General features: G+C 42.8%; 1 protein-coding gene across 1 annotated transcript in view; it reads left to right on the plus strand.

Moving 5' to 3' along the window:
* The first annotated feature begins 4,941 nt into the window (after positions 1–4,941).
* Positions 4,942–27,637, plus strand: part of ATP6AP2 (ATPase H+ transporting accessory protein 2) — a 33,157-nt gene continuing 10,461 nt past the window's right edge. Inside the window, exons 1-3 of the mRNA XM_010363181.2 lie at positions 4,942–5,150; positions 13,069–13,199; positions 15,323–15,454. Of these exons, the coding sequence (XP_010361483.1) occupies positions 5,114–5,150; positions 13,069–13,199; positions 15,323–15,454 (300 nt within the window). The 5' untranslated portion in view covers positions 4,942–5,113. The remainder of the gene's footprint in view (positions 5,151–13,068; positions 13,200–15,322; positions 15,455–27,637) is intronic.

Below are 27,637 nucleotides of genomic sequence, written 5' to 3' on the forward strand. Positions count from 1 at the left end.
AAAAAAGTACAGATAGGACCGTAGAGGTCATGGAAACGGTGGGAAGCTATCATAAATGGCAAGGTGTGGTCCTTGCAGTCATCCCCAATATATGGTTTATCACAGTGCCCTGTCAGTCTGAAACAAATATTCAGTCTGCTTGGTGGGTATGTTCCAGATGTGGACATGGATACAACAGAGTTTAACGCATTAAATATTTGCTCTGATTGTATACTCACCAAGTCTATTCTGAGTAACTCAAAGAGTCCTATGTCACTTGCATTTTTGGAGAGAATACACTAGCCAGGTTGACATGAATATGCAGACTACTACATACTTATATATCTCACTGTAAATGAACAAATTGCTATTTGCAACATTAAAATCTTATGAGCTTATTATTTTGGGTTGATGTCACCCAGTTGGATTAACTCTGAGATGCTGATAGAATTAGGATTCTCAGGCTAGAAGGCCAAGGCCTGGCTTTTGCCTCATAGTGAATTCCCACAGGAGATAGCATCTCTACTATCTCTTGGAAGACAGCCGTTAGCATGCCAACCACAACACTGGCCCTTCTTTGGAAACTTCCACACTCACTGAAGACATGTTTTGTAAACACAAGATTCTGCAAACACAAATTGAAACCACATACAAATAATTTCTACCAAGTCAAAAAGAAGTGCGCCTTCTCAAGACTCAAAAAAAGCAAACTAGATTTTTAAAACCTTTCTACTGGAAAATACAGCACACAAGTGAACATCCAATTTCAATGCTCAGAATATGGATAATCACAAAATGACCACTACTGTAAAAACCACCACCACCATTCAGAAACGACCAGCACACCCAAATACTTCTGCATGTCTCTTTCAGACACATCTTCCTCCCCTCCACCCTGAAGGTAATCACTATTCAAATTTTTTATGGTAACCATTTCCTTGGTTTTCTTTAAACTTTTGTCACCTATGCTGGATTCTTTAAAAATATAGTTTCTGGTTGTTGTGGGTTTTTTTTTTTTTTTTTTTTTTTTTTTTTTTTTTTTTTTTTTTTTGAGAGGGTTTCCCTCTGTCGCCCAGGCTGGAGTGCAGTGATGAGATCTTGACTTACTGCAGTCTCAACCTCCTGGGTTCACGTGATCTTCCTGTCTCAGCCTTCCCAGTAGCTGGGACTATAGGTGTGCGCTACCATGCCTGGCTAATTTTTTTTTTCTTTTGAAGCAGGGTCTCACTCTGTTACCCAGGCTAAATTACAGTGGCACAAGCTTGGCTCACTGCAACCTCCGCCTCCCAGGTTCAAGCGATTCTCCCGCCTTGGCCTCCTGAGTAGCTAGGACTACAGGCACGTACCACCATACCTGGCTAATTTTTGTATTTTTTGGTAGTGATGGGGTTTCACCATTTTGGCTAGGCTGGTCTGGAACTCCTGACCTCAAGTGATCCACTCGCCTAGGTCTCCCAAAGTGCTGGGATTACAGGCGTGAGCCACCGCACCCGGCCCAGACTTTCCTTGTTTTTGATTACCTCTGAGGAGCAGCAGTCAGATATTTTGTAGAATGCCCCTCTATTGGCATTTGTCTGATGTTTTTCTCATGATTTGACTGGGGTGATGGGTTTGGGGGATCATAGAGGTGAAGTGCCTGCCATTATCATTGTATCACATCAAGGGCACACACTGTCAACATGACCGATCACTGTTGGTATTGACCTTGATCACCTCGCCTAGATAGTATTAGTTGGGTTTTTGCACTGTCAAGCTGCTCTGCCCTCCCCCACACCTTTCCATACTGTATACAGTACCTTTTGAAGAACAGAAATTCTTAATTTTAACTGCATGATCTGTGAGAGGGGCATGATCTTGGCCTCCACAGGGCTCCTGGATGGGATGTCTCATTTGCAGGGATCAGCTCATGTTACTGAGCTCACTCTGGGATCACTCAGAACTCACTGCTGGACTTAATTGGGGGGCAAGGGCGGGACTTAGGGAGCAAATGGAATTACGTATTCTTTCAAATCTTGCATCGGGACCTCTAGTTTTCAAACTCAAGAGCCAAGAATTTGATATTTGTTTTCTGGTTCTCCTGAGAGTCCTCCCCTCAGGACAACGGATGGCTGGAGTCTTGCCTATTTGGCCTGGGGTGAGGGGGGAGAAAGGCTTCTTTTAGGCTAACAAATGGGGTCATAACTTCAAATATTGTATTACCCTGCCACACACATATCCATCTCTAAATGCTTCAGTGGAAAAGTTAACCGTACATCACCAGTTGTTTACTGAGCGCTAGAGATTCAATCAGCAGGGCTGCATTCACAAAGCAGAACTGCTGACGATTCAGAATATGACCTTGAGTGCATATGCCCTTCCCTAGGCTTCAATCTCTCAATCTATGAAACAAGGAGAGGGCTTCCAACAATGTTTATCTTGCTAAATTCCAAGGCTGTAAGGAACAACAATGCGTCTTTGCGACCTCAGGTGAAAAGGGCCCTTAGATGTAAAGAATAAGCTATTCGCCCTTAGCTCAAAAAGGGATGTTATTTCTCAAGATATAAATGGAGTGTGAAAGATTGCAAGGTTTTCTGGGGAAATGGGGGTGGGGGTGGGGATTTATTTCATATTCCAGTCCATTTACAAAATTTTTCATCTTCCTTAAATTCAAAGAAATAAGAATGTACTAGAACTCTTTTAAGAACAGCGACATTCACTCCTTTCCCTGTTTCCTCAAGCTGGATGAAACTGCAGGAGGTCTGCTCCACTTTTAGCTGATTATGTCCCTAAATAAGGTTTAGATAAGCTCTTGCAGGGCCTGTGATTCAAAACCTGTTCTAAGACGTGCAGAAAGATGGACAAAGAATGAAACTTTAGTTGGTGTGAAGAGATTGTGAATTTATCATGCTTAAAAATGAATTTTTAAAAGTTATTAATTTTTTTTGGCAGGGCGTGGTGGCTCACGCCTGTAATCCTGGCACTTTGGGAGGCTGAGGTGGGCGGGTTGCCTGAGGTCAGGAGTTTGAGACCAGCCTGGCCAACATGGTGAAAATCCCATCTCTACCAAAAATACAAAAATTAGCCGGGCGTGGTGGTGCGCGCATGTAATCCCAGCTACTTGGGAAGCTGAGGCAGGAGAATTGCTTGAACTCGGGAGTTGGAGGTTGCAGTGAGCCGAGATCTCACCACTGCACTCCAGCCTGGGCAACAAGAGGGAAACTCCGTCTCAACAACAACAACAACAAAGTGATTAATTTTTTTCTAGTCAGTCACATTAGAGTGAATGTTTTGGAGGGGTGCTTTAGACATTTTGGTGCTAATAATTTCACATTCCTAATGGAAAAATCTCTCTTCTTCCTTTCAGAGTTCTCTAAAGTCCCATTTGTACAAATTCTCTAGAGGAAAAGCAAGTTTGAGAGTTTCCTGTTTCTTGATGATAGGTGAGGAAATCGACTCTATTCCCTAAATTGAGAGTGGCTTTGGTAAGCATAGTGTGTTCTAGAAAGTTCAAACTTTTTAGGGAGTGTTTTTCTTTTTTTGCTTTCTTTCTTTTTTAATAATAAAGAGACAGGGCCTCGCTATGTTATCCAGGCTGGTTTTCAACTCCTGGCGTCAAAGGATCTTCCCACCTTGGCATCTCAAAGTGCTGGGATTACAGGTGTGAGCCACCACACCTGGCTTTGAGAGTGTCTTTCTGATTCAGTTTTCAGTCGGGCAAGGTTTTCCTAGGGTGAGTCTGCTACCTGGGGAACTCCTGGGGTCACTGCTTTTAACTCACTCTCATTTTTTCACCCTCAGGAAACTCCAAGAAGAAAATGGAGGCTGGGAACTGAAGAAACAGTAAGGCGTCCCCCCGCCACCCACAATAAATCTGTTTTACATTTGTGCACTAAATCATGCTCAAATGCCTTCAGTGGCTTAGTGTAGGTCTGTTATGTGCAATTTAAAATCCTCAATAAATGTCTCTAACTGAAAGTTTTAGCTCTGTGCCTCCTCTCTCATATAATCTCTTATTTGATTACTGATGCTCAACCTGACGGGGCTTTCTCCCCATCTTACCTACAGTTTTCACTGAAAAAATCTCCCCATCTCCTATCCTTGGATATGAAACCATTTCCACCTTTCAAGGTCACCAGCTAGGGCATCATTTTCTACCTACAGACGCTATAGTGTGTCCCTTCTTGCCTCATATCATAGACAAAAGACTATGAACTGCGGAAGGGGAGGATCCTGGTCTAATTACTATGTCTAGCCCTCATACATCCTCATGGAACACCTTGCCCAGATTGGAAACTGAGTGAATGGACAAATTAAGTAATTAATTAACTTTCTGTCCCATGACTCCTTGTAGATTGGAAAGCCTTTGGAGGTAGAGTTGCCAGACTTAGCGAATCAAAATATAAGATACTCAGTTATATCTGCATTTCAGATAACCAGCAATACTTCTTTCAATACAAGTATGTCCCATAAACTAATTGCGACATAATAACAAATAATCTTGTTTACATGAAATTCAAATTTAACTGGGCGTCCTGTGTTTTATCTGGCACCACGATGTGGAGGGCAGGGGTTCCCCTTTGCGCCTGGCTTCTTCCCAGCAGGTGCTCGGTGTCTGTGTACCTGTTAGAGCGAAATCCCAACCAGCCCCGCCTTTCACAGCTGGCGTCCGTAGCCGGGCGGAGGCACACGACCAGGAAAGACAGACATCCGGGTTGGAGACCGTCGCTCGAGACTGGCAGAAAGGTCTGCACTCGGGAGGCAGCCTCAAACCCGTGGGCTCCGGGACTTCTCGACTGGCTCCATCACCCACTCTGACCACCAGCCCTACGCCCCATCTGGTGACCAGTCATCACCGACCGGGGGGACGGGACTGCCTGACTTTTCAATCGCTGCCTACCATTGGCAAAACTCTCCATCCGTTACTTTAAGCCCCGCCTATCAGACTGTCGCTTCCCAAGTTACGTCTCTTCCGTAGGCCGCGACGTAGCTGGTGATTGGTGGCGAAAGCGGCAGCTGTCCCAGCGGACGCGACGAAGGGACGGGCCCCGGGAGTCTGGAAGAGTCCGAGCGCGTCACCCCCTCACGCTGCGGTTGTCGCTCGTGTCCCGCCGCCCCGCTCCGTGTCGCCCCGCACTGCTGCGGCCGGCGCGGCACCATGGCTGTGTTTGTCGTGCTCCTGGCGTTGGTGGCGGGTGAGGAGCCGGGGGCGGGCAGGACGTGCCTGGGGAGGCCCTGCGCCGCGGGGCTTGGGGGTCGGGGTCGGCCGCGGGCGAGTGACTGCGAGGCAGGTGCCGCAGTGCGGTCCGTCAGCGGCGGCCTCGCCTCAGCAGCCTCCCTGTCAGCATCTTCTCCGGATCTGCCGTGGCGGCGCGGCCTCACGGGCCGCCGGGGCCGGGGCTGGGCTGCGTAGGGGGCCCTTGAGCCGGCCTCCACCCTCCACTTTGAGGAAGGCGCGTCCGGCAGGCCTCTTCCGCTTGGAGAGGCCCTTCAGAGTACGGAGATACATTTCTCAATGAAGTGGGATTCATTGAGTCGCAGCCCGCTGCCGAAGAAGGGAAGGCAGACTTTTTAGCTGCTACGATGTTTTTGCGTTTGTACAGTGTCTTCATTTCTAGTGGTTGTCATCAGTAATTGCTGAAATCTCTTCCCCTCCCCTCCCTTATGTATATTTCAGGATACAAAAGTTGAGATGGAGTCATTATTTTTATGATTATTTCTTAAGGCGAATACAAAGCACCTCTCAATGGTTTGTCACAGTTCCAAATTTTAAGGATTTGGAAACTAGGATGTGAGTCACATTTTTAGGGTCACATGTCAATACATGGTAGCTTTCTGAGTAGAACCTAGGTTCCTAAGCATTCAGCAAGAGGAGAAGAAATCAGCTAATACGTGGCCTCTTATTGCATATCATGTGGTAATGTATTTCATTTGACAGCAGTACTTAGAAGTGGGTATCTTCTTCGTTTTGCAGGGTGGTCAACCTAAATAAATTACCCAATGCTAAACAGGTAGTAGCAAAGCTGAATTTGATTTCAGATGAGGTGGTACCAGCGCATGGGCCTTTTCCATTATATATGTTGTGTTGCACAGGTAACGCTATTACTGTATGAGAATGTGAGAGTAATGGGGGCTGAGACTGGAGGCACACACAGTAGTGAACAAGAGGCCAAGTTGAGAACAGTTTGGAGGAATGGGTGCTCTGATCCTCAGTGTGTCAGTTTAAAACCTATGGGAGGCCGGGTGCGGTGGCTCACGCCTGTAATCCCAGCACTTAGGGAGACTGAGGCAGACGGATCACCTGAGGTCAGGAGTTTGAGACCAGCCTGGCCAACATGGCAAAACGCCATCTCTACTGCAAATACAAAAATTACCCGGGCGTGATGGGGCACGCCTGTAAATCCCAGCTACTCAGGAGGCTGAGGTACAGGAATCGCTTGAACCAGGGAGGCGGAGGTTGCAGTGAGCCAAGATCGCGCCACTGCACTCTAGCCTGAGCAACAGAGCCAGACCTTGTCTCAACAGCAAAAACAAACAAACAGACAAACAAACCAAAAACCTGTGTGAGGTGTTGGGAGGTCCTGCTTTTGGAATGGCGATTTAATTCTGCACCAGTATGCTCTTGAAATCTGCAGATCTCCTCTGTCCCTAGAGGTGCAGGGGTTTTCTGTGTTAATGATAGTTACGTTGTATCCATGCCCCAAACATTTTCAAGTTTTTTGTTTCTTCTGTTTTTGGCTCTGGATAGGTCATTCTGATCTACTGAGATACTTTGAGGGAATTAATTTTAATTCAGTTTTTGAAATTTTAAAAATATTCCCTTTGATCCTGTGGTTTAACTGAACATCTATTGAGATTCCATGTTTTAATGTTTTGACTGATATTATTTTGATTCAGTGGGATGTAGGCTTTTTTGTTTTGGGTCTGAGATAAAATAATTGCTTCTGCACACGGTTTGAACATGCTTTCCTTACTAGCATAGCCGAGTTCATACAGAACAAGAACCTGATCCTGTCAGCTTCTGAATTGCTCAGTCTTGTCAGATGAGGTTCGATTATTGTTTTCCACAATGACTAAATGTGATATAATGGAAAACATCTTTAAGATATCTGACTTCTGTATTCCAGGCAGAAACAAAAATAGAAATCCTTTAAAACAGTGTTGCCAAACTAGAGAGACAACTAGGGACCTAGAGAGAGAGGAAGGGAACTAGGGTTTTGAATACCACATCATGAGGAGTATTTGAAAAAATTCAGATATTTAGCCTGGAGAAGAAAGGCCAAGGGTGAACATATGGAATTTGAAGTGATGTCACGTAGAAGAGGAGAGACATAGGACCCATTTTATATTAATTGATTCCATCCACCATTCATAGATGATCATAGCACAGTATAGTGGAGTTCCTAGAGGGAAGGACACTTATCCCAGACGGGGGAGGGTGAGAAAAATTTCCCATAGGAGGTGCCTCCCAGGGCTAATGTGTTGAAAAGTTGGGGTGGGAAGAAAAGGTATTTGAAACAGAACAGCATGTGTAAAAGCAGAGTGATGTGAGAGCAAAGGGGCAGTTAGTTTGGTGGGGCTAAAATGTACAGGGATTAAGTTGGGGAGATCCCAGAAATAATGTTGATGAGGTTACTTGGGTGTTAATGCTTTGGGTTTTGCCTCAGAGTCTCTGGGCAGTGAGAGGAGGCATTTAAGCAGAAGGTGAATGGTCAGATCTGTATTTTGAAGCAGTTATGGGAAAGTCTGGATTGGAGAGAGGCATGACAAGGGTCTTAAGGCAACCAATTCTAGCATACCTGGTGAGGGCCTGAAGAGTGTGCCCTGGACATAGAGGGAAAGGATTTGTGAGATAAGAAAGAAAGATGAAATTCAGTGGCTAATTAGCTGTGTTGCTGAGGAAGGATTTAAAGACAACTGATTCCAGCCACTGGTTGGAAAGTGGTATCATCCATCAAGATAGAGAATACAGGAGAAGCGTGTGGAAAGATGGTGAATTGGGTGTGTTTTTGGTGTTTGCAGCCTTAGGAGTAGTTGGGCTCAGCCTCGGAGAGATGTAGAATAGGAAAGTAATAAAAGTCAAGAATGGAGCCCTCGGATCTTCAATGTGGAATATGCTAGGTGATCCATTTGGATGCCAGAAGAATGTACTAGAACTTCCATTTATATCTTTTTTGTTTTTGTTTTTGAGACAGGGTCTCACTCTGTCACCCAGGCTGGAGTGCACTGGTGTGATCACAGCTCACCGCAGCCTCGACCACCCAGGCTCAAGCGATTCTCCCACCTCAGCCTCCCTAGTAGCTGGGACCGCAGGTGCATGCCACCATACCCAGCTAATTTTTTGTTTGTTTTTGTAGTGATGAGGTCTCGAACTCCTGGGCCCAAGTGATCCTCCTCCTCAGCCTCCCAAAGTGCTGGAATTACATGCAGGTGTGAGCCATTGCACCTGGCCTCTATCTATCTCTCTGTCTATCTAGCGATCTTTTTTTTTTTTTCTTTGTTGAGACAGAGGCTTGCTCTGTCACCCAGACTGAAGTGCAGTGGCACAATCTCAGCTCACGACAACCTCCGCCTCCTGGGTTCAAGCGATTCTTGTCCCTCAGCCTCCCAAGTAGCTGGGACTACTCTTGTTGCCCAGGCTGGAGTGCAATGGCACGATCTTGGCTCACCTCAAGCTCCACCTCCTGGGTTCAAGTGATTCTCCTGTCTCAGTCTCCCAAGTAGCTGGGATTACAGGCATGCGCCACCACGCCTGGCTAATTCTGTATTTTTTTAGTAGAGATGGGGTTTCTCCATGTTGGTCAGGCTGGTCTTGAACTCTCAACCTCAGGTGATCTGCCTCCTAAGTAGCTGGGACTACAGGCATGCACCACCACATCTGGCTAACTTGTGTATTTTTTTGGTAGAGATGAGTTTCACTATGTTTGCCAGACTGGTCTCGAACTCCTGACCTCAAATGATCTGCCCGCCTCAGCCTCCAAAAGTGCTGGGATTACAGGCATGAGCCACCACATCTGGCCTAATTTTTGTATTTTCAGTAGAGATGGGGTTTCGCCATGATGGCCAGGCTGGTCTTGAACTCTTGACCTCAAGTGATCTGCCTGTCTCAGCCTCCCAAAGTGCTGGGATTACAGCTGTGAGCCATCATGCCTGGCCTATCTATTTTTATCTTATCTCTTTTTGAGTAATAATGGTCAGGTATTTTGTAGACTGTCCCTCAATTTGGGTTTATCTGATGTTTTCTCATTATTAGATTGGGAAAAATATACACAGGTATCTCATCCTTTTTAAAATTTTTGTTTTTTTGTGCTTTGTAATATAGCACAAATCAAATACATAATCTATTACTATAGTAGAAGTATATACTTTACATGGAGAGGATGAGAGGGACAGAGAGAAGAGAGAAAGGCTACTTTCCAATTTTGTGCTGATAGGGTTGAAATCTAAAAAGTTTGGCCACCACTGCTTTAAAGGACAGGAAGGGAAAGAAACAGAGGAGAAGCAGTCAAAGGGACTGCAAGGAAAACCAGGGGCTGTGGCTGCATGAAGACCAAAGCAGGGGCTTTTCAAGGACGGAGTTGCCAGTATCAAATGCTTTGGTAAGTTAGATAAAATTAAGGGATGGAAATTGCCTTTTGAGTTTGGGGAGTTGTTTCAGTGGCATGGTGGGCTTGGAAGGTGTGGGCGGCCAGGTGCGGTGGCTCATGTCTGTAATCCCAGCACTTTGGGAGGCCAAGGCAGGCGGATTGTTTGAGGTCAGGAGTTCGAGACTAGTCTGGCCAACATAGTGAAACCCTGTCTCTACCAAAAAAATACACAAGTTAGCCAGATGGGGTGGCACGTGCCTGTAGTCCCAGCCACTCAGGACTCTGAGGCAGTAGAATCTCTTGAACCTGGGAGGTGGAGGTTGCGGTGAGCTGAGATCCTTACCACTGCACTCCAACCTGGGTGACAGAGCAAGACTCTGTCTCAAAAAAAAAAAAAAAAAAAAAAAAAAAAAAAAAAAAAAATTAAAAAAAGTTTTAAAAAAATTGTGTGGGTTAAGTAGTAAATGTGAAATGAAGTATAGAAGCAAACGGTGGTTGACTGCTCTTCCTGGATTCTTCCTCTGAAGGGGAGCAAGGCTGGTAGCTGGTGGAGACTGGTAGGACCAAAGGAGGTTTTTTTATGGTTTTAGTTATAGAATGGGAGTGCCCTGAGTTTATTTTTATGCTGAAGTGAAAGGGCCAGTGGAGAGGGAGAAAATTGGTGGTTTGAGGTGTGACTTCATTCATTCATTAACTCAACAAGTACTTATTGAGCACCAATGTGTCGGGCTCTCTTCTCAGCCCTGGGGATAGTGTGTGAACAAGACTGCACTGAAATCCCCGCCTTCATGGAGCTTGTATTCTATAGGGCCATCTTTTGATGGCTGTTACCATATAGCCACCTAGCTTCTGATAGAAGAGTGGCTTACTTAATAAACAGTGAAGGAGCAAAGGTCCCTAAGAAGGCTGAACACAGGATTGTCTTAGACTGGAGGAGGGACATCCCTGCCCTCATGTCTGGAGGGAGAGGAGATATAGATAGGGGCTTGTGCAGATAAATATGTGGTAGGGAGAGGAAGCAGGTAGCTCAAGAAATTCCTCTGTTTTCTCTGAAGCTGGAGATGAGGTTATCTGGTGAGACTGAGTCAGGGAGTGATAGCATAGGAAGTTGAAATTTAGGAAGCCCATTTCAGTTCAGTACAAGGAAAAACTTTTCAAAGGATTAGAATGTTGGGAAAATGAAGCCAGTTGCTGGCAAATATAGTTCATATATTGAGGTGGTGTCCCCATCACTGGCAGTATTGAAATAGAGGAGGGGTGACTTTCTGCCAGGTATCCCTGAGACGTGCTTATACTTACAATAAGCAGAAGTTTGGACAAATGACCTTTCTCTTTATAGGAGTCCCTGACTCTAAGGTTTTCTAAAGCTCTGGGCTTCTGAAGGACTGTTGTACAAGCATGGAAGTTGAAACTATGAAGTCGGGGCAAAGTTATTTGGTATAGGTTTGCTGGAATTGAATGAGTAGGGCCATGTCTCAAAACAAGGGTATCTCCAAATCAAAATATGGTTTTTTAAATGTGTATGGTACCTGGGGCTGGGTGCGGTGGCTCACGCCTGTAATCCCAACACATAGGGAGGCCGAGGCGGGCTGATCACTTGAGGTCAGGAGTTTGAGACCAGCCTGGGTGATATGGTGAAACCCCGTCTCTACTAAAATACAAAATTTAGCCAGGCATGGTGGCACACACCTGTAATTCCAGCTACTCGGGAGGCTGAGGCAGGAGAATTGCTTGAACCTGGGAGGCGGAGGTTGCAGTGAGCCAATATTGTGCCACTGCACTCCAGCCTTGGCGACACTGCGAGACTCTGTCTCAAAACAAACAAACAAACAAACAAAATATGTGTATGGTTCTTGGGAAGCATAGGTCTCTTGGTTACTCATTTTTCTTAGTGTTTGCAGTACTACTACTTTAGTGAACCAAGATATCTATCAGTTACAAAAGACCATTCCATTCTGCTAAGTTTTTTTGGTCTGTCTTCAGCTAGAGCAGTTTGGAAGTTCCTGTTCTGACGGCTATGCTGAATTGAAATTTGTAAGAGTATGTATCGGCACCATCCTGAAGCCTTTTATTTACTGTCAATACTGCAACACCAAAACATTTACTGTTGCTTCCAACTTTATTTCCATACCCTGTTAGTGGTACTTTCCTTAGGTCAAGAGAATAACACTGATGCTTTACTAAAGTCTAATTTTCCCATACTAGGTGTGGCTAACATTTGTTCTAGACTTGGAGCTAATTTTTTTCATAGGAATGCAAAATTTAAAAATCAGCCAGGCATGATGGCATATGCACCTGTAGTCCTAGCTACTCAGAAGGCTGAAGCAGGAAGCTGAGGCAGGAAGATCCCTTGGGCCCTGGAGTTTGAGGCTGCAGTGAGTCATGCAGACTCAAACTCAGCTTGGGCAACACAGTCAGACCATGTCTCTAAAAAAAGAACTAGGTACAAATTTCATCCTTAAATGTAAACAACCAATCGTATTCACTTTGGTTGCCCAAAGACTACAAAAAGCTCAGAGGCTCTGCCCTTAGGCCTGGCAGTGAAGCAGTTCCCAGGCAGAATTTCTGTTTTCAGGGGTGCTCTGGATTTGGAGAAAAGTTCCTTTCAGTGACTGAAATTAGCTACTTGTCCCTGTGTAAGCTAGACATCACTAGGTTACTAGATAATGGATGAAGAGGCCAAATACGTCATCCTTAGCTGTCGAGGGCTTATAAAATAGCCCCTTTCTCATCTTTATCTTTTAATCCCAAAACCTTAGACTAGTTGACTTTATCATTACAGAATACCTTTTCTTACCCTCTTGACATGTCAACTACAATTTCCTGGACTTTGTTTCCAAAGTCTGAAGTGTTTTTGTGTTTCTCCTTGTGACATGTATGCCCCATCCCACCAACATTTGAGAGTCCTTATTTCACTAGGGTTGCCTGTGGGACATAAGGAAAGATGTTACCTATCCTAAGACATACTAACCTGCTAAAATCTTATAGTGAAATACTAGGAACTTTATGAATTTGCATTGTGTAGAGAGGATTGATGGTAGAAATAATTTAGAGATTTCAAGCTTCTTTTCTTCCTTTTTAGTCTGGGCCTGGGCTTTGTTTTTTAAATTTTGGAGATATGCCACTGATTTCTAATTCCTGCCAAATTGCTACATGCCTCTATTAAGAGCCATCAGTAGGAAGGTGTCTATATCATTAGGAAACCCTGTTTTATAGTCGTACCTTTGTTGATCTCTTTTTGAGATTTTGTTTGTTTCTTGTTTTTATCAGGCAGTCCCTGAACCAGAATAGGTTCAGAGAGGCTCTGATAGTTGTACTTTTGTTCCAGCAGAATGTGTGGACTTAAATCCTTAGAGTGATACTTTGAAAAAGAATTTGTTATTGTTTAGGACTCAGCATTTTGACCAGTCATAATTTAATATGCTAAGTCAGTGGTGAATGGGGAAACATGTATTATATTTAATAATTGTCAAGGTAAATGATTTATGGTGTTGATAATTCATTTACTAATCTGTTTTCTTTTCAGGTGTTTTGGGGAACGAGTTTAGTATATTACGATCACCGGGGTCTGTTGTTTTCCGAAATGGAAATTGGCCTATACCAGGAGAGCGGATCCCAGACGTGGCTGCATTGTCCATGGGCTTCTCTGTGAAAGAAGTATGTATATATTTTTTTAAATCTTTGGAGCTGCTTCTAAGAACATTTTTACTGATTTCTGCTAATAGCCCAAGAAAGCATCAAACAAATGTAGGTACATTTGGTACAGATTACAAAAGTTAAAAAGCTCATCTGGACCAGGCGCAGTGGCTCATGCCTGTAATCCCGGCATTCTAGTAGGCCGAGGTGGGAGGATCATTTGAACCCAGGAATTTGAGACCAGCCTGGGCAACATAGTGAGACTCCCATCTCAATTAAAAATAAATGAATTAATTTTTAAAAAGCCCATTTGTAGTTGGGAAGATTTTGGATAAGTGCTTCAAGCTTGGCTTCTGAAACAAATCATTAGAAATCATTAACTATATAATTGTTTATTCATTGTAGTGAAATTCTTTATATATTAGAGAATGCATCTGTCCTACTGCTAATAGGATATCTACTTTGTTTTTGTTTTTGTTTTTGAATAGGCGATAGATTCACTATGAATGATAAAATATATATGCATTATGCCTGAGGTTAGGAAAAGAGTGTAGTCAGTAGCCATGGGGCAGCCAAGGACCTCGGTTTCCTAGAATGAAGCTGTGACCTGTTGTTGTAATTGGTTGCTTATGTGATTGTAGGGAGTGGGAGGGTCTAGATCCAGTCAGTATGAGAGATCAGAAGCTAAGGGCTCAGAAGAAAGGAAATGCAGCTTGCTCTGTGCTATCATCTCCTTCTCTTTGTAAGTCTGGTGCTTTTGATGTGGTCTCTAGATATATATCATCAGTCACTGAAAGGAACTTTTCTCCAAATCCTGAGCACCCCTGAAAACAGAAATTCTGCCTGGGAACTGCTTCACTGCCAGGCCTAAGGGCAGAGCCTCTGAGCTTTTTGTAGTCTTTGGGCAACCAAAGTGAATACGATTGGTTGTTTACATTTAAGGATGAAATTTGTACCTAGTTCTTTTTTTAGAGACAGGGTCTGACTGTGTTGCCCAAGCTGAGTTTGAGTCTGCATGACTCACTGCAACCTCAAACTCCAGGGCCCAAGGGATCTTCCTGCCTCAGCCTTCTGCCTCAGCCTTCTGAGTAGCTAGGACTACAGGTGCGTGCCATCATGCCTGGCTGATTTTTTAATTTTTTGTAGAGACAGGGTCTCGCTATGTTTTCCAGGCTGGTAGGTCTTTAACTCCTGGCCTCAAGCAATCCTTTCTGCCTCAGCCTCCTAAAGTGCTGGGATTACAGGCACGAGCCACCACACCCAGCCTGTACCTAATTCTTTTTTTTTGTTTTGTTTTGTTTGCAACAGGGTCCCGCTCTGTCACCCAAGCTAGAGTGTAGTGGCCTGATCTCGGCTCACTGCAACCTCCACCTCCCAGGTTCAAGAGATTCTCCCACCTCAGCCTCCCCAGTAGCTGGGACCACAGGTGCACAACACCATGCCCAGATCATTTTTATATTTTTTGTAGAGACAGGATTTTGCCATGTTGCCCAGGCTGGTCTTGAACTCCTGGGCACAAGGAATCTACCTGCTTCAGCTTCTGAAAGTGCTGAGATTACAGGCATGAACACCACACCCGACCATCTAGTTCTTTACAACCTTAAACTTGACTACAGATGGCTGTTAAAATAACTTTGAGAAATAATTATTAGTAAACTAATGATAGTTACTTTTAGTAGGAATTGTTTTATTTATAAAGAGCTTAGTCTAAATAGGATGTTTTAATGACCATCTTGCTATGTTGCTGTGAAAGATAAAAGTGATGCTGTATATAAGGGCAAAAAATGATGTGGGGGAAGAAAATTTCTGTGGCTACATGAAGAAAAGAATTATTTTGTGATCTGTTATTTGAAAGGTACCTATGTTTTGTTTACTTGCTTGCTTTTTTCCACAAAAGGTGTGAGATAACTTACTATTAGACTTTGTTTCAAATCTGTAGAATTTTAAGAAAATGAAAAGGGTAGAAATCAGCATTCTTAATTAGGAGATTACAGCGACTGCCACAAATAAAATGTTTACTTTCCCTGTGAATTTTCCTTGTCAGTGTCATCCCAGAACCCCTTAACTCTGCTTATTAGATGTTATTGGGGAGGTGGGTTCCTGAGTTGATAATTAAACTCCGTTTTGTGCTTTTCAATGTTTAGGACCTTTCTTGGCCAGGACTTGCAGTGGGTAACCTGTTTCATCGTCCTCGGGCTACTGTCATGGTGATGGTGAAGGGAGTGGACAAACTGGCTCTACCCCCAGGCAGTGTCATTTCGTACCCTTTGGAGAATGTGAGTATTTATTATAAAAAATTAAAGGGATGTGTTTTACATTTTCCCTTGTCAGCTGTTATTATGAATTGCATTCTAAACATACTTCTCTTATCTGTTTCTGATGCACGGTTTCTTTTGAAATTCTTTTACAAACACAATTTCTTTTTAAGAAAATTACATGATGATTGTAATTGATTGAGGCTTGGCTGTTCTCTGTGGATGAGAGTACTGTTTAAGATAAGAGATAGAGAAATTGCCCCACTCAGAATAGCCAGAGGCTCGAAAAAGAGAGCCACCAAAGGAGAAACCAGTTGGGGGTGTATCCTACTGCCATTTTCTTGGCCATTGTCTTGTCATCTTCCCTGCAGGATTTTACCTCTTTTTGTGTGTAAGGACACTGGAGGCTGCTTGCTGGCTCACTTACTCCTTCACTGGCCATTCAGGCAATGTGGGTGACTGTGCTGATCTATATGCTTCCATTATAAGCATACAGAAGTGCTTGAAAGAATGTCACAAAAACATTTTTACTAGCATAAGTAAATTTGAATGCAAGAGGGGGTGGTATACACAGGTGTTACATATGGATGGAAAACTCAGAAGCCATAGTGGTGAGCAAGAGCTGATGCTGAAACTGTGTTTCCTGCAGAAATTCAGGGACTAGAAAATGCTGTCAACTTGTACTTCAAAAGAGGACTGGTAAAACTAGTAAAGCTGGCTTGCTGCCCTTGGCTGTTGGACCCAAAGAGTCCCCTGAGATAAATTAGAATTAGAATTATAGGCTTATGCTGTGCAGAGTGGTTCTTTCCAAATTCACATGACCTGCCCCATAGGGACACCTCCACAGCCAAGGGCTCCTTTGGTCAAATATGGAAGATGAGTGGAATTTACAAAGCACCTCAAGGAACAAAAATGCCATGAGAAACTAGGTGCAACAAACAGAATTCATCTCCTTAGGACTACAGAGAATAGGCCAATTTCCAAGAGACCTAAAAATACATACATTAAAATTGTGAAAAAAAAAAAAAAAAAGGGGGCCAGACATGGTGGCTCACACCTGTAATCCCAGCACTTTGGGAGGCCAAGATGGGAGGATTGCTTGAGGCCAGGAGTTTGAGACCAGCTTGGTCAACATAGCAAGACCCTATCTCTGCGGGGGCAGGGGGGAAGAAGAAGAAAGAAAGAGAAAAAATTTGTGAAAAAAAGGAAGGATCAGAAACTATGAGGGAGTTACAAGACATTTTTGATATATGGTGCTTTAGTTGATACTTCAAAATATTTCATAATTTGTATTGTGATTCTTTAACCCATGAGTTATGTAGAAGTATTTTTTCCAAATGCATGAGTTTTAAAAACATAATTTCTAATTTTTAAATTTCTTTTATTTTTATTTTTATTTTTTTTTTGAGGCGGAGTCTCGCTCTGCCGCCCAGGCTGGAGTGCAGTGGCCAGATCTCAGCTCACTGCAAGCTCCGCCTCCCAGGTTTACGCCATTCTCCTGCCTCAGCCTCCCAAGTAGCTGGGACTACAGGCGCCCGCCACCTCGCCCAGCTAGTTTTTGTACTTTTAGTAGAGGCGGGGTTTCACGTGTTAGCCAGGACGGTCTGGATCTCCTGACCTCGTGATCCGCCCGTCTCGGCCTCCTAAAGTGCTGGGATTACAGGCTTGAGCCACCACGCCCGGCTAATTTTTAAATTTCTAAGTTCACTGCATTGTAATACTGTGGTCTATGTGATGCTGAAGTTTTGGGAATTTTTTTTTTTTTCAGACTTTCCTGTGGTCTAGTATAGATTATTTCCAAGCACACATGGCATACTTAGAAAAAATTACTATGCACTAGTCCACAAGGCAAATCTCAAACAATAAAGAATCAGTATCATATAAACTACCTTCTCTGACCACAATGCAGTTAAATCTGAACATAATAATAAAACGATATCTCAAAAGGGTATTTGGAGCCCGACACCGTGCCTCATGCCTGTAATCCCAACACTTTGAGAGGCCGAGGCGGGTGAATCACTTGAGGCCAGTAATCCGAGACCAACCTGGCCAACATGGCTAAACCCTGTCTCTACTGAAAATACAAAAATTAGCCAGGTGTGGTGGCACACGTCTGTAGTCCCAGCTACTTGGTGGCTGAGGCACGAGAATTACTTGAACCTGGGAGGTGGAGGTTGCAGTGAGCTGGGATTGCGCCACTGCACTCCAGCCTGGGTGACAGAGCGAGACTCTATCTGAAAAAAAAAGAAAAAGCTATTTGGATCAACATTTCTCCTTTCCCCATCCACCTGTCTTCCCCAGCCTCTTCTAACCATCATTCTGCTCTCTACTTCTATGAGTTCAACTTACAAGTGAGGTCATGTAGTATTTGTCCTTCTATGCCTGGCTTATTTCACTTAACATAATGTCCTCCAGGTTTATCCATGTTGCAAATGACAGTTTCCCCCGCTTTAAAGGCTGTATAGTATTCCGTTATGTTTATATACCACATTTTCTTCTGCCGAGACTAGCTGGGTCGGGGAGACCAGCGGTGCTAGAGGAATTAAAGACACATATACAGAAATATAGAGGTGTGAAGTGGGTAATCAGGGGTCTCACAGCCTTCAGAGCTGAGAGCCCCGAACAGAGATTTATCCACATATTTATTAACAGCAAACCAGTCATTAGCATTGTTTCTATAGATATTAAATTAACTAAAAGTATCTCTTATGGGAAATGAAGGGATGGGCCAAATTAAAGGACTAGGTTGGGCTAGTTAACTGCAGCAGGAACATGCCCTTAAGACACAGATCGCTCATGCTATTGTTTGTGGCTTAAGAATGCCTTTAAGCGGTTTTCCCGCTCTGGGCGGGCCAAGTGTTCCTTGCCCTCATTCCTGTAAACCCACAACCTTCCAGCTTGGGCGTTAGGGCCATTGTGAACATGTCACAGTGCTGCAGAGATTTTGTTTATAGCCAGTTTTGGGGCCAGTTTATGGCCAGATTTTAGGGGGATTGCTCCCAACATGTCTCCCTTCTTTGATTTGCAAAGAGATAAAAGCAAGGGCAGCTTTGTCACGGTGAGCTACTTCTCGCAGGAGTCAGGATCCACGTCTGCAGACTATACAAAGACAACATAGATTAAAAGCACAGTCATCATTGAAATCACAGAGCTTCCAAATGTTTTTATCCATTTAAATGGGTTACTAGCTGCTATTTGTCTGCAGCTCCTTTAAACACTCCAGTTCCTGGCATTAAGGTCAGGTGTGCCTGGGATGCTTTAAATATTTGTTCTTTTAATTTCGCTATATCCGAAAACAAGTTTGTAGAGTGTCCTTCTAGATGCTTTTTTATTCTTTTTCAAATTTTGATCTTATTACGAGCATTTAATAGTTTCCACAAATCCTTATGTTTAGCTCCTAGAGCGGGCCATATCATTTGAGGTTGAGGTGCCGCTATACCTCCATGGTTCCAGATAATAGGAACTTTTGCTGTACTTCTTATCATTTCTACCATCTGACCATTTTGTTCAGATCATCTGAACATAGTGTGGCTGTGGCAGGCAGACTGAGAGGTGCAATTCAATTCATCCCCTTAGGGGACCAATTAATAGTGATGCCATAGGAATCATTGTGCAGCACCTCTGCCTGTTCTGCAAAGCAATCTTCCTACACAAGTATGTTCAGTTTTTCTAACTGGGTCCAATCCTGTTTACAAATAGGTTTTTGAGGGTGGCATGCCTCAATTATAAGAGCAGATTTATTATGGTAAATACTGAAATCAGAAAACATGTGTAACTGTTTCAGAGTGAGTGCATCCAGACATTATTACCAGCCAAGATTGATAAATATACCCAATAAGTATCTTTGTTCTCTGTGTCAGCCCTTATTGAAGGAATACTCATGGTGGTGGTGATAACTGCTATCATAGCTACCATTAAATTACTCGTTGTGACTAGTTGTCCTGCTTTTCTCAGGTTTTCTTCTGCCATCTGTGACAGCTTCTTGATCTGTCCCCAGGTGGGTGGCTGTGTTCGATGGGTTGCTCATGACAGTTGGGGCCCTTCTCAGCATCAGTCTCAACATGGCTGTAACCGGGGGGTCCTCGGGATCCTCCCGGAGTCTCTTTCTCGGCATCTGGCTCATAAGGTTTCAGGTGTCTTGATGGTATCCAAATCGGCTGTTGAGTTTGGCCTGGAGAAATATAAGCATAACCTCTACCCCAAGTTATTATTTTACCTATTTCCCAACTTTTTGTTATCGGATCTCTCCACCAAATCAGTTGTTCTGTTTCTGTCTTTGCAGCTGGTTTCTGTAGATGCTGTTCAGCTGCTGATAACATCTGGCCTTTGGGCAGGCTCAAAAAATTTAAAGTTAATAATGCTAGGTTCAGTTGCATTTGTGGTGTTCCATATACTCTGTCTTCCCCTTTCTGCTTTTGCAACTGCTGTTTTAGGGAGAGATTCATTCTTTCCACTATGGCTTGTCCTTGAGAATTGTATGGGATACTGGTAATGTGTTTAATATTCCACATAGAGGAAAATGTAGCTAGAGTTTGGCTAGTATAGCCTGGGACATTATCTGTTTTAGTAGAAGCTGGAATGCCCATCACCACAAAACACTCAAAAGATGACGTTTAACACAGGCAGAAGACTCTCCTGTTTGGCATGTAGCCCAGACAAAGTGAGAAAAGGTGTCCACGCATACATGTACATAAGCTAGTCTCCCAAACGAGGGAACATGTGTGACTTCCATTTGCCAAATAGAGTTAGGTTCCAGTCCTCGAGGATTAAATCCTCCTGTAAAAGATGAGGAACGTACCATTTGGCAAGTTGGGCATCGCTGGATAATAGCTTTAGCTTCTTTCAGGTAATGCTGTATCTGCGTTTGAGACCAGAGGCATTAACATGGATCAAATTGTGAAAGTGTCTAACATTAGATATTGCAATAGCAACTAGGTGATCAGCCATTTGATTCCCTTCAGTCAAAGGTCCTGGAAGAGGTGTATGAGCCCCAATATGAGTGATGTAAAAAGGGTGCATTCTACCCCTAACTGCTGTTTGCGATTGGGTAAATAAAGTCATCAGTTATTCATCTGTATGAAATCGTAACTGAGCATTTTCAATTAACTGTGTGAACTGAACCACATATGAAGAATCAGAAATCACATTAATAGGCATATCAAAAGCAGTCAAAACGTCAGTTACAGCTACAAGCTCCACTTTTTGAGCTGAAGTATAGGACATCTGGAAAACTTTACTTTTTGAGCCAAAATAAGAAGCTTTACCATTGCTAGACCCATCTGTAAAAACATTCTCAGCACCTTCAATTGGTTTAAATTTAGTTATTTTAGGGAGAATCCAATTAATTAATTTCAAAAACTGAAACAGCTTCGTTTTAGGAAAATGATTATCGAGAATACCCACAAAGTCAGCTAAATGGGTTTGCCAAGTAAGACTATTTATAAAAGCTTGCTGTATTTGTGCCTTTGTGAGAGGGATAATAAGTTTTCCAGGATCATATCCATGTAATTTAACAATCCGAGTTCTCCTAATCCTTATCATAGTAGCAATTTGATCATAGAGCATACTCTAACTCCATAGTAGGAGTTAGAGTCCGTGAATTAGTATGTGGAAGAAAAAGCCACCCTACTAAGTTTTGTTCTTGGACAATAACACCAGTAGGTGAAGCTGAGTTGAAAAAATTAGCAAATCTAGAGTCTTCTCTGGATCTATTCTATTTGAGCTTTATGGACTTGCTTCTCAATCAGTTGTAACTCTGCCTCCACCTCCTTTGTTAATTGCCGAGGGCTAGTGAGACTAGGATTTCCTCTAAGAATAGAAAACAGATTACTCATGGCATAGGTAGGAATGCCTAGAGCAGGTCATATCCCCTAGTAATTAATTAATATCCCCTAGTAATTTTTGAAAGTCATTTAATGTTTTTATTTGATCCCTACGTATATTTACTTTCTGTGGCACAATGGTAGTATCATTTACTAGGGTCCCCAAGTGGGAGTAAGGAGGAGTAGTCTGAATTTTGTCAGGAGCTATAATTAAACCAGCACGAGAAATTGAATTTTGCAACTGATCATAACATTGGAGTAATATTTCTCGAGTGGGGGCAGCACAAAGTATATCATCCATATAGTGAATAATGTAACACTGAAAATTTTTTATGAGTAGGTTCAATTGCTTGCCCCACATACATCTGGCAAATAGTCGGACTGTTTAACATGCCCTTTGGCAACACTTTCCAATGATAGCCCTTAGCAGGCTGCAGGTTGTTTACTGCAGGAATTATAAATGCAAACCGTTCACAGTCTTGCTCAGCTAAAGGGATAGTAAAGAAACAGTCTTTTAAATCTATGACTATTAAAGGCCAATTTTTTGGAACTATAGCAGGAGAAGGCAATCCTGGCTGTAATGCTCCCATTAGTTGTATAACTGAATTGATGACTCTTAAGTCAGTTAATATTCTCCATTTTCCTGATTTTTTTCTTAATTGCGAAAACTGGAGAATTCCAAGGAGAAAATGTTGGAGCATGTGCCCATTTTCTAATTGTTCAGCAACTAATTTCTCTAAAGCCTCCAGTTTTTCTTTACTTAGCGGCCATTGTTCTATCCAAATTGGCTAATCTGTTAACCATTTTAAAGGTATAGGTTCTGGAGGCTTAACAGTGGCCGCCATCGAAAATTACTTCCTAATCTTTGGCAAGAACTTTGTTTTTCCGCTTAAAGCGGTTCTTTCAAACCTTGCAATTTTTTTTTTAGTCCCATACCAGGGACATACCCCATTTCATGCATTGTATGTTGATTTTGAGGGCTATATAATTGTTCTGGAATTAGAGCTTGTACTCCCCGTTGTTGTAATAAATCTCTTCCCCATAAATTTATAGGTACAGAAGTTATAATTGCTTGAATAGTCCCAGGTTGTCCATCGGGCCCCTCACAATGCAAAATATAACTACTTTGATATACTTCAGCGGCTTTACCAACTCCAACTATGTTAAATTGAGCGGGTTGAATTGGCCACGTGGACGGCCAGTGGTGTAGAGAAATGATTGAAATGTCCGCTCCTGTATCTACCAAACCTTCAAATTTCTTTCCTTGAGTAGTTATTTCAAAGGTAGGACGTTTATCAGTAATTTGATTTACCCAATAAGCTGCTTTGCCTTGTTTATTTGTGCTTCCAAATCCTCCTGTTAGTTTAATTTCACTTTTTCCCATCCCCACATATGGCACAATCAGGAGCTGTGCTATGCGCTCTCCTGGCTCTGCTTTCCAGGGAATAGGAGTAGATACAACAATTTGAATTTCCCCATTGTAATCTGAATCAATGACTCCTGTATGTATTTGTACTCCTTTTAAACTCAAACTAGACCTTCCTAAAAGTAATCCTATTGTCCCTGCCGGCAAGGGTCCACAGACTCCTGTTGGGACCTTTTGCAGGGGTTCCCCAGGCAGAAGGCTCACAGCTTTTGTGCAGCATAAATCTACTGTGGCACTATCAGCTGTGGCAAGGGACAGACATTGTATAGGGGTGAGGGAATGTCCTGAGCTGGAAATGCCCTGGTTTAGAACGGGGCCCGGGATGGGCCCCTCATGGTGTTTCCCAAAATCGGGTTCCCTTCTTTATCAAACTTAGAGTGACACTGACTAGCCCAGTGTTTTCCTTTTTTACATTTTGGACATATTTTAGGATCAGCAGGTTTTTTTTCCCCTATCTGGCGGCCTGACTCGCTGATTTTTTCTACATTCTTTTTTAGTATGACCATGTTTCCCACAGTTAAAACAAGCTCCAGGAAATGGAGTATTTCCTTTATCCACTCTCAGTCCTGCCATTGCCTGTGCCAACAAGGTAGCTTTAAGCAGATTACCTCCGATACCATCACAGGCCTTGATATAATCAACTAAATGTGCTTTCCCTCTGATAGGTCGCAGAGCAGCCTGGCAATCGGGATTAGCATTGTCGAAAGCTAATAACTGCAACACTATATCCTGAGCAGCCGAATCTGCAATCATCTTTTTAAGAGACTCCTGTAACCGAGCTATAAAATCAACATATGGTTCTCTGGGTCCCTGTTTTATAGCACTAAAGGAAGGGTATTGTTCTCCACCTGAAGTGATTTTTTTTCCCAAGCTCTAATGCATACTCCTCTAAGCTGTTCTGTGGCATCATCCTGCATGACCAGTTGTGCATCTAAACCAGCCCAGCCGCCAACACCCAAAAGTTGGTCTGCAGTTACATTAATTTGAGGTTGCGCCTGGGCATTGCGAGCAGCCTGAATGGAAGCTTCATCTGCCCACCAAGTTTTAAATTGTAAGAACTGAGCAGGAGTTAGACAAGCTCGAGTAAGAGCATCCCAGTCAGTAGGAATCATCCGACTGGAAATAGTAACATTCTTTAACAGTCCCATTACAAATGGAGAACCTGGTCCATAGTGACTAATTGCTTGTTTTAATTCTTTGAGTAATTTAAAAAGAAAAGGCTCAAATGTAGCTGTAGTATTTCCCTCTTGATCTGGGGGGTGTATTCTAACAGGGAACTGCCAAGCCTCTAAATCACCCTCTTGTCTAGCTTGCTGAATCCCTGCCCGAATAGAACTAAGAGTGGTCGCTCGAGGCGCTGCTCGAACAGTCACTGGGGCAACTACTTTTCGCACAGTGTCCTCTGGAAAAGAAAGATCTGGGGGGTCATTTTCTTCAAAATAATAAGGAGGGAGTGCAAAAGGGTAGAGATGTATCTCCTTCCTTTGCTGCTTTAGTTTTAGCTGGTGAATAAACATGCTCTGTAACCTCTTCTGTTACTTCGCTATACTCTTATTCTTCCTCATCAGTGTGAAAAAGTTCCAAGGTGAAATGAACCAGACCGCACACCTGTCCCATTGTTACCCTGATGCTTCCGAGCTCTCCTTCTTACTCACCACAGAGATTGCTTTAAGAGTATTCGGGTGTCCTCCAGCTCGTTTTCCATTCCAACCATCGCTCCGGCGACCCTTCGACCTGGATTCGAGCCCCCAAGATGGACGCCACTTGCCCAGACCAGCTCAGTGGGAGACCCTAAGCCAGCGGCACTAGAGGAATTAAAGACACACACACAGAAATACAGAGGTGTGAAGTGGGAAATCAGGGATCTCACAGCCTTCAGAGCTGACAGCCCCAAACAGAGATTTACCCACATATTTATTAACAGTAAACCAGTCATTAGCGTTGTTTCTATAGATATTAAATTAACTAAAAGTGTCCCTTATGGAAAATGAAGGATGAGCCGAATTAAAGGAATAGGTTGGGCTAGTTAACTGCAGCAGGAACATGCCCTTAAGACACAGATCGCTCATGCTATTGTTTGTGGCTTAAGAATGCCTTTAAGCGGTTTTCCGCCCTGGGTGGGCCAGGTGTTCCTTGCCCTCATTCCTGTAAACCGACAACCTTCCAGCTTGGGTGTTAGGGCCATTATGAACATGTCACAGTGCTGCAGAGATTTTGTTTATAGCCAGTTTTGAGGCCAGTTTATGGCCAGATTTTGGGGGGCTTGTTCCCAACACACATTTTCTTCTTTCTGCTTTTTTCTTTTTTTTGAGACAGAATCTTGCTCTGTCGCCCAGGCTGGAGTGCAGTGGGGTGATATCATCTCACTGCAACTTCTGCCTCCTGGATTCAAGGGATTCTGGTGCCTCAGCCTCCTGAGTAGCTGGAATTACAGGTGCACGCCACCACGTCCAGCTAATTTTTTGTATTTTTAGTAGAGATGAAGTTTGATCATGTTGGCCAGGCTGGTCTCAAACTCCTGAGTTCAGGTGATCCACCCACCTCAGCCTCCCAAAGTGCTGGAATTACAGGCGTGAGCCACTGCATCCAGTTGCACATTTTCTTTTATCCATTTGTTTGATTATGGACACCAACGTTGCTTTCATCCATATCTTAGAAATTCTAAATAGTGCTGCAGTGAACATGGGAGTGCAGTTATCTCTTCAGCATCCTGACTTCAATTGCTTTGGATATATATACACAGAAGTGGGCTTGCTGGATCATGCTTTAGTGATCTGTTGCACAGAATGGTGACTGTATTAAATAATAATGCAGTGTATATTTCAAAACTGCTAAAGGAGTAGATTTTAGATACTTTTACCACAAAAAAAGATAAGTATGTGAGGTGATGGATTTGTTCATTAGCCTGATTTAATCAGTCCACTTTGTAAACTTATGACAAAACATGACGTTGTACCCCATAAATATATACAGTTACTGTTTGTCAGTTAAAAAATAAAATGAAAGTATTTGGAAATAGTAATAAACAAAAGATACAACTCCTCAAATTTAAAGCATATGGAACATCCAGTAGGCAAAAGCCAGATCCACACCTGGATACAGTGAAATTGAAGAGTCATCAAGGAAATGGAAAATCTTAAAAGCTATCAGGGAGAAAAAAGACACTGTCATTACAAAGGAATGAAAGTAGAAGGAAAGCAAGGAAAATGCAGTGATTGTGTAGTATGAGCTAAGTTGAGTATTATTTACATTGTCATAATAATGAAATGATGCTGATCCAGTGAAAATTTTGATGTAACTATTGGGAGAGTGGGGAGATAGAAACAGAAGTGGAGAGCATGGATGGTTCGGGGGTGGGGCAGTGTGGTTGGTGATGTGAGAGAGCTAAAGCCTCATTTTCTATAATGGATAGTAAATAGATAAGGCCTAAAATTGAAAAATCAGGAGATTTAATTTAAGTGTCTTATTTAGAGATGGTAAAAACAAAAAAAGTCAACAAGAAAAGATAGTTGGAATAGATGCACTCCTAAATAATTCATGGGTTGAGGAGGAGATCACTGGAACTTTCTAAATTATTTGGAACTGAGTAACAATGAATGTACCATTTATTTACAAAATTGGGAGGTGTAGCTAACGTGGTAAGAAAAGAGAAGTTTATAGCTTAAATTCATGTTTTAGACAATTTAGCTTGTCTAAGAATGGAAATTAATGAGCTAAAGAAAGCAGAAGAACTTCAGAGTAAATACACATAAAGTAGAAGGAAGGGAACAATACAGATCAAAAGGCAGATTATTTCACAGGGAGCATTTAAGTCGTTTATTATGTGATTTCTGTGAAAATCATTGCAGAAGATTTTCTTCAAAATAAATATATAAAAATCCAAAATGCCATTTTGAGATTTTTATTAGCATGTAATCCAGAAATAAAGATTTAATAACAGACTAGCCTCATTTTACATGAGAAGAAGCTGTGCTGTGCAAGGAGCTCATTTTATTGTTTGGCCCTGGTTGGCTGCTCAATACTTTTCCTAGCAGAAGATGGTAAATGAGATAAAGGATTCAGGGGCAAACCCCACAAAACATAAAAATCAGAGTATCTTAGAATTCCATTTAACGAAGCTTCCATTTGATTAGCTAGCTGTTTTTGTTAGAATTTCAAGTCATACAGGTACAGAAATATGAGAAGAGATATGCATCTCCTTATAATACAGTGAGAGAAAACCATTATTCGGTATTATAAGCAACCAAGCTTTTTACTTTTTGAGCTTAGCTGCCTATATAATTATTTATTTTCCTTCATTGATGTTCATCTGATTCATGAGCTGCTTCAATTTGATCTCTATGGACATGGTACCTAATCTTCAACTTTCCTGAACCAAGCGCCATTTCACTAAGTGAAGTGAGGCTGGAAAATTTGCATCATTTACTCATGTATTCCCCTCACAGCCTGAGGAGGTAAACTGTATGATCGCTAAAGGAAAGCACCTCTAGCTGATTCAGGACGGCTGCTAACAGTATGCTTTTGCAACTTTGAACTCTCTTCCCCCTCTTCACTTACTCATTAACTCATTTTAAGAGAATTTGGGGAAGAGTTAATAAGCATCTTGAGTAAGAGAAAAAAATTATTTCATTTCACAGAATCATAAAATTGATCACTTAATATTGATGTTGGGGCCGGGCCTGGTGGCTCATACCTGTAATCCCAGCACTTTGAGAGGTCAAGGCAGGCAGATCACATGAGGCCAGGAGTTTGAGACTAGCCTGGCCAACTTGGTGAAACCCCATCTCTACTAAAAATACAAAAATTAGCCACATGTGGTGGTGCGTGCCTGTAATCGCAGCTACTCAGGAGGCTGAGGCAGGAGAATCACTTGTACCTGGGAGGCGGAGGCTGCAGTGAGCCAAGATCACGCCACTATACTCCAGCCTGGGGAACAGAGCAAGACTCTGTCTCAAA

The sequence above is a fragment of the Rhinopithecus roxellana genome, chromosome 7 (assembly GCF_007565055.1).
Source record: "Rhinopithecus roxellana isolate Shanxi Qingling chromosome 7, ASM756505v1, whole genome shotgun sequence".
Classification (NCBI taxonomy): Eukaryota; Metazoa; Chordata; class Mammalia; order Primates; family Cercopithecidae; genus Rhinopithecus; species Rhinopithecus roxellana.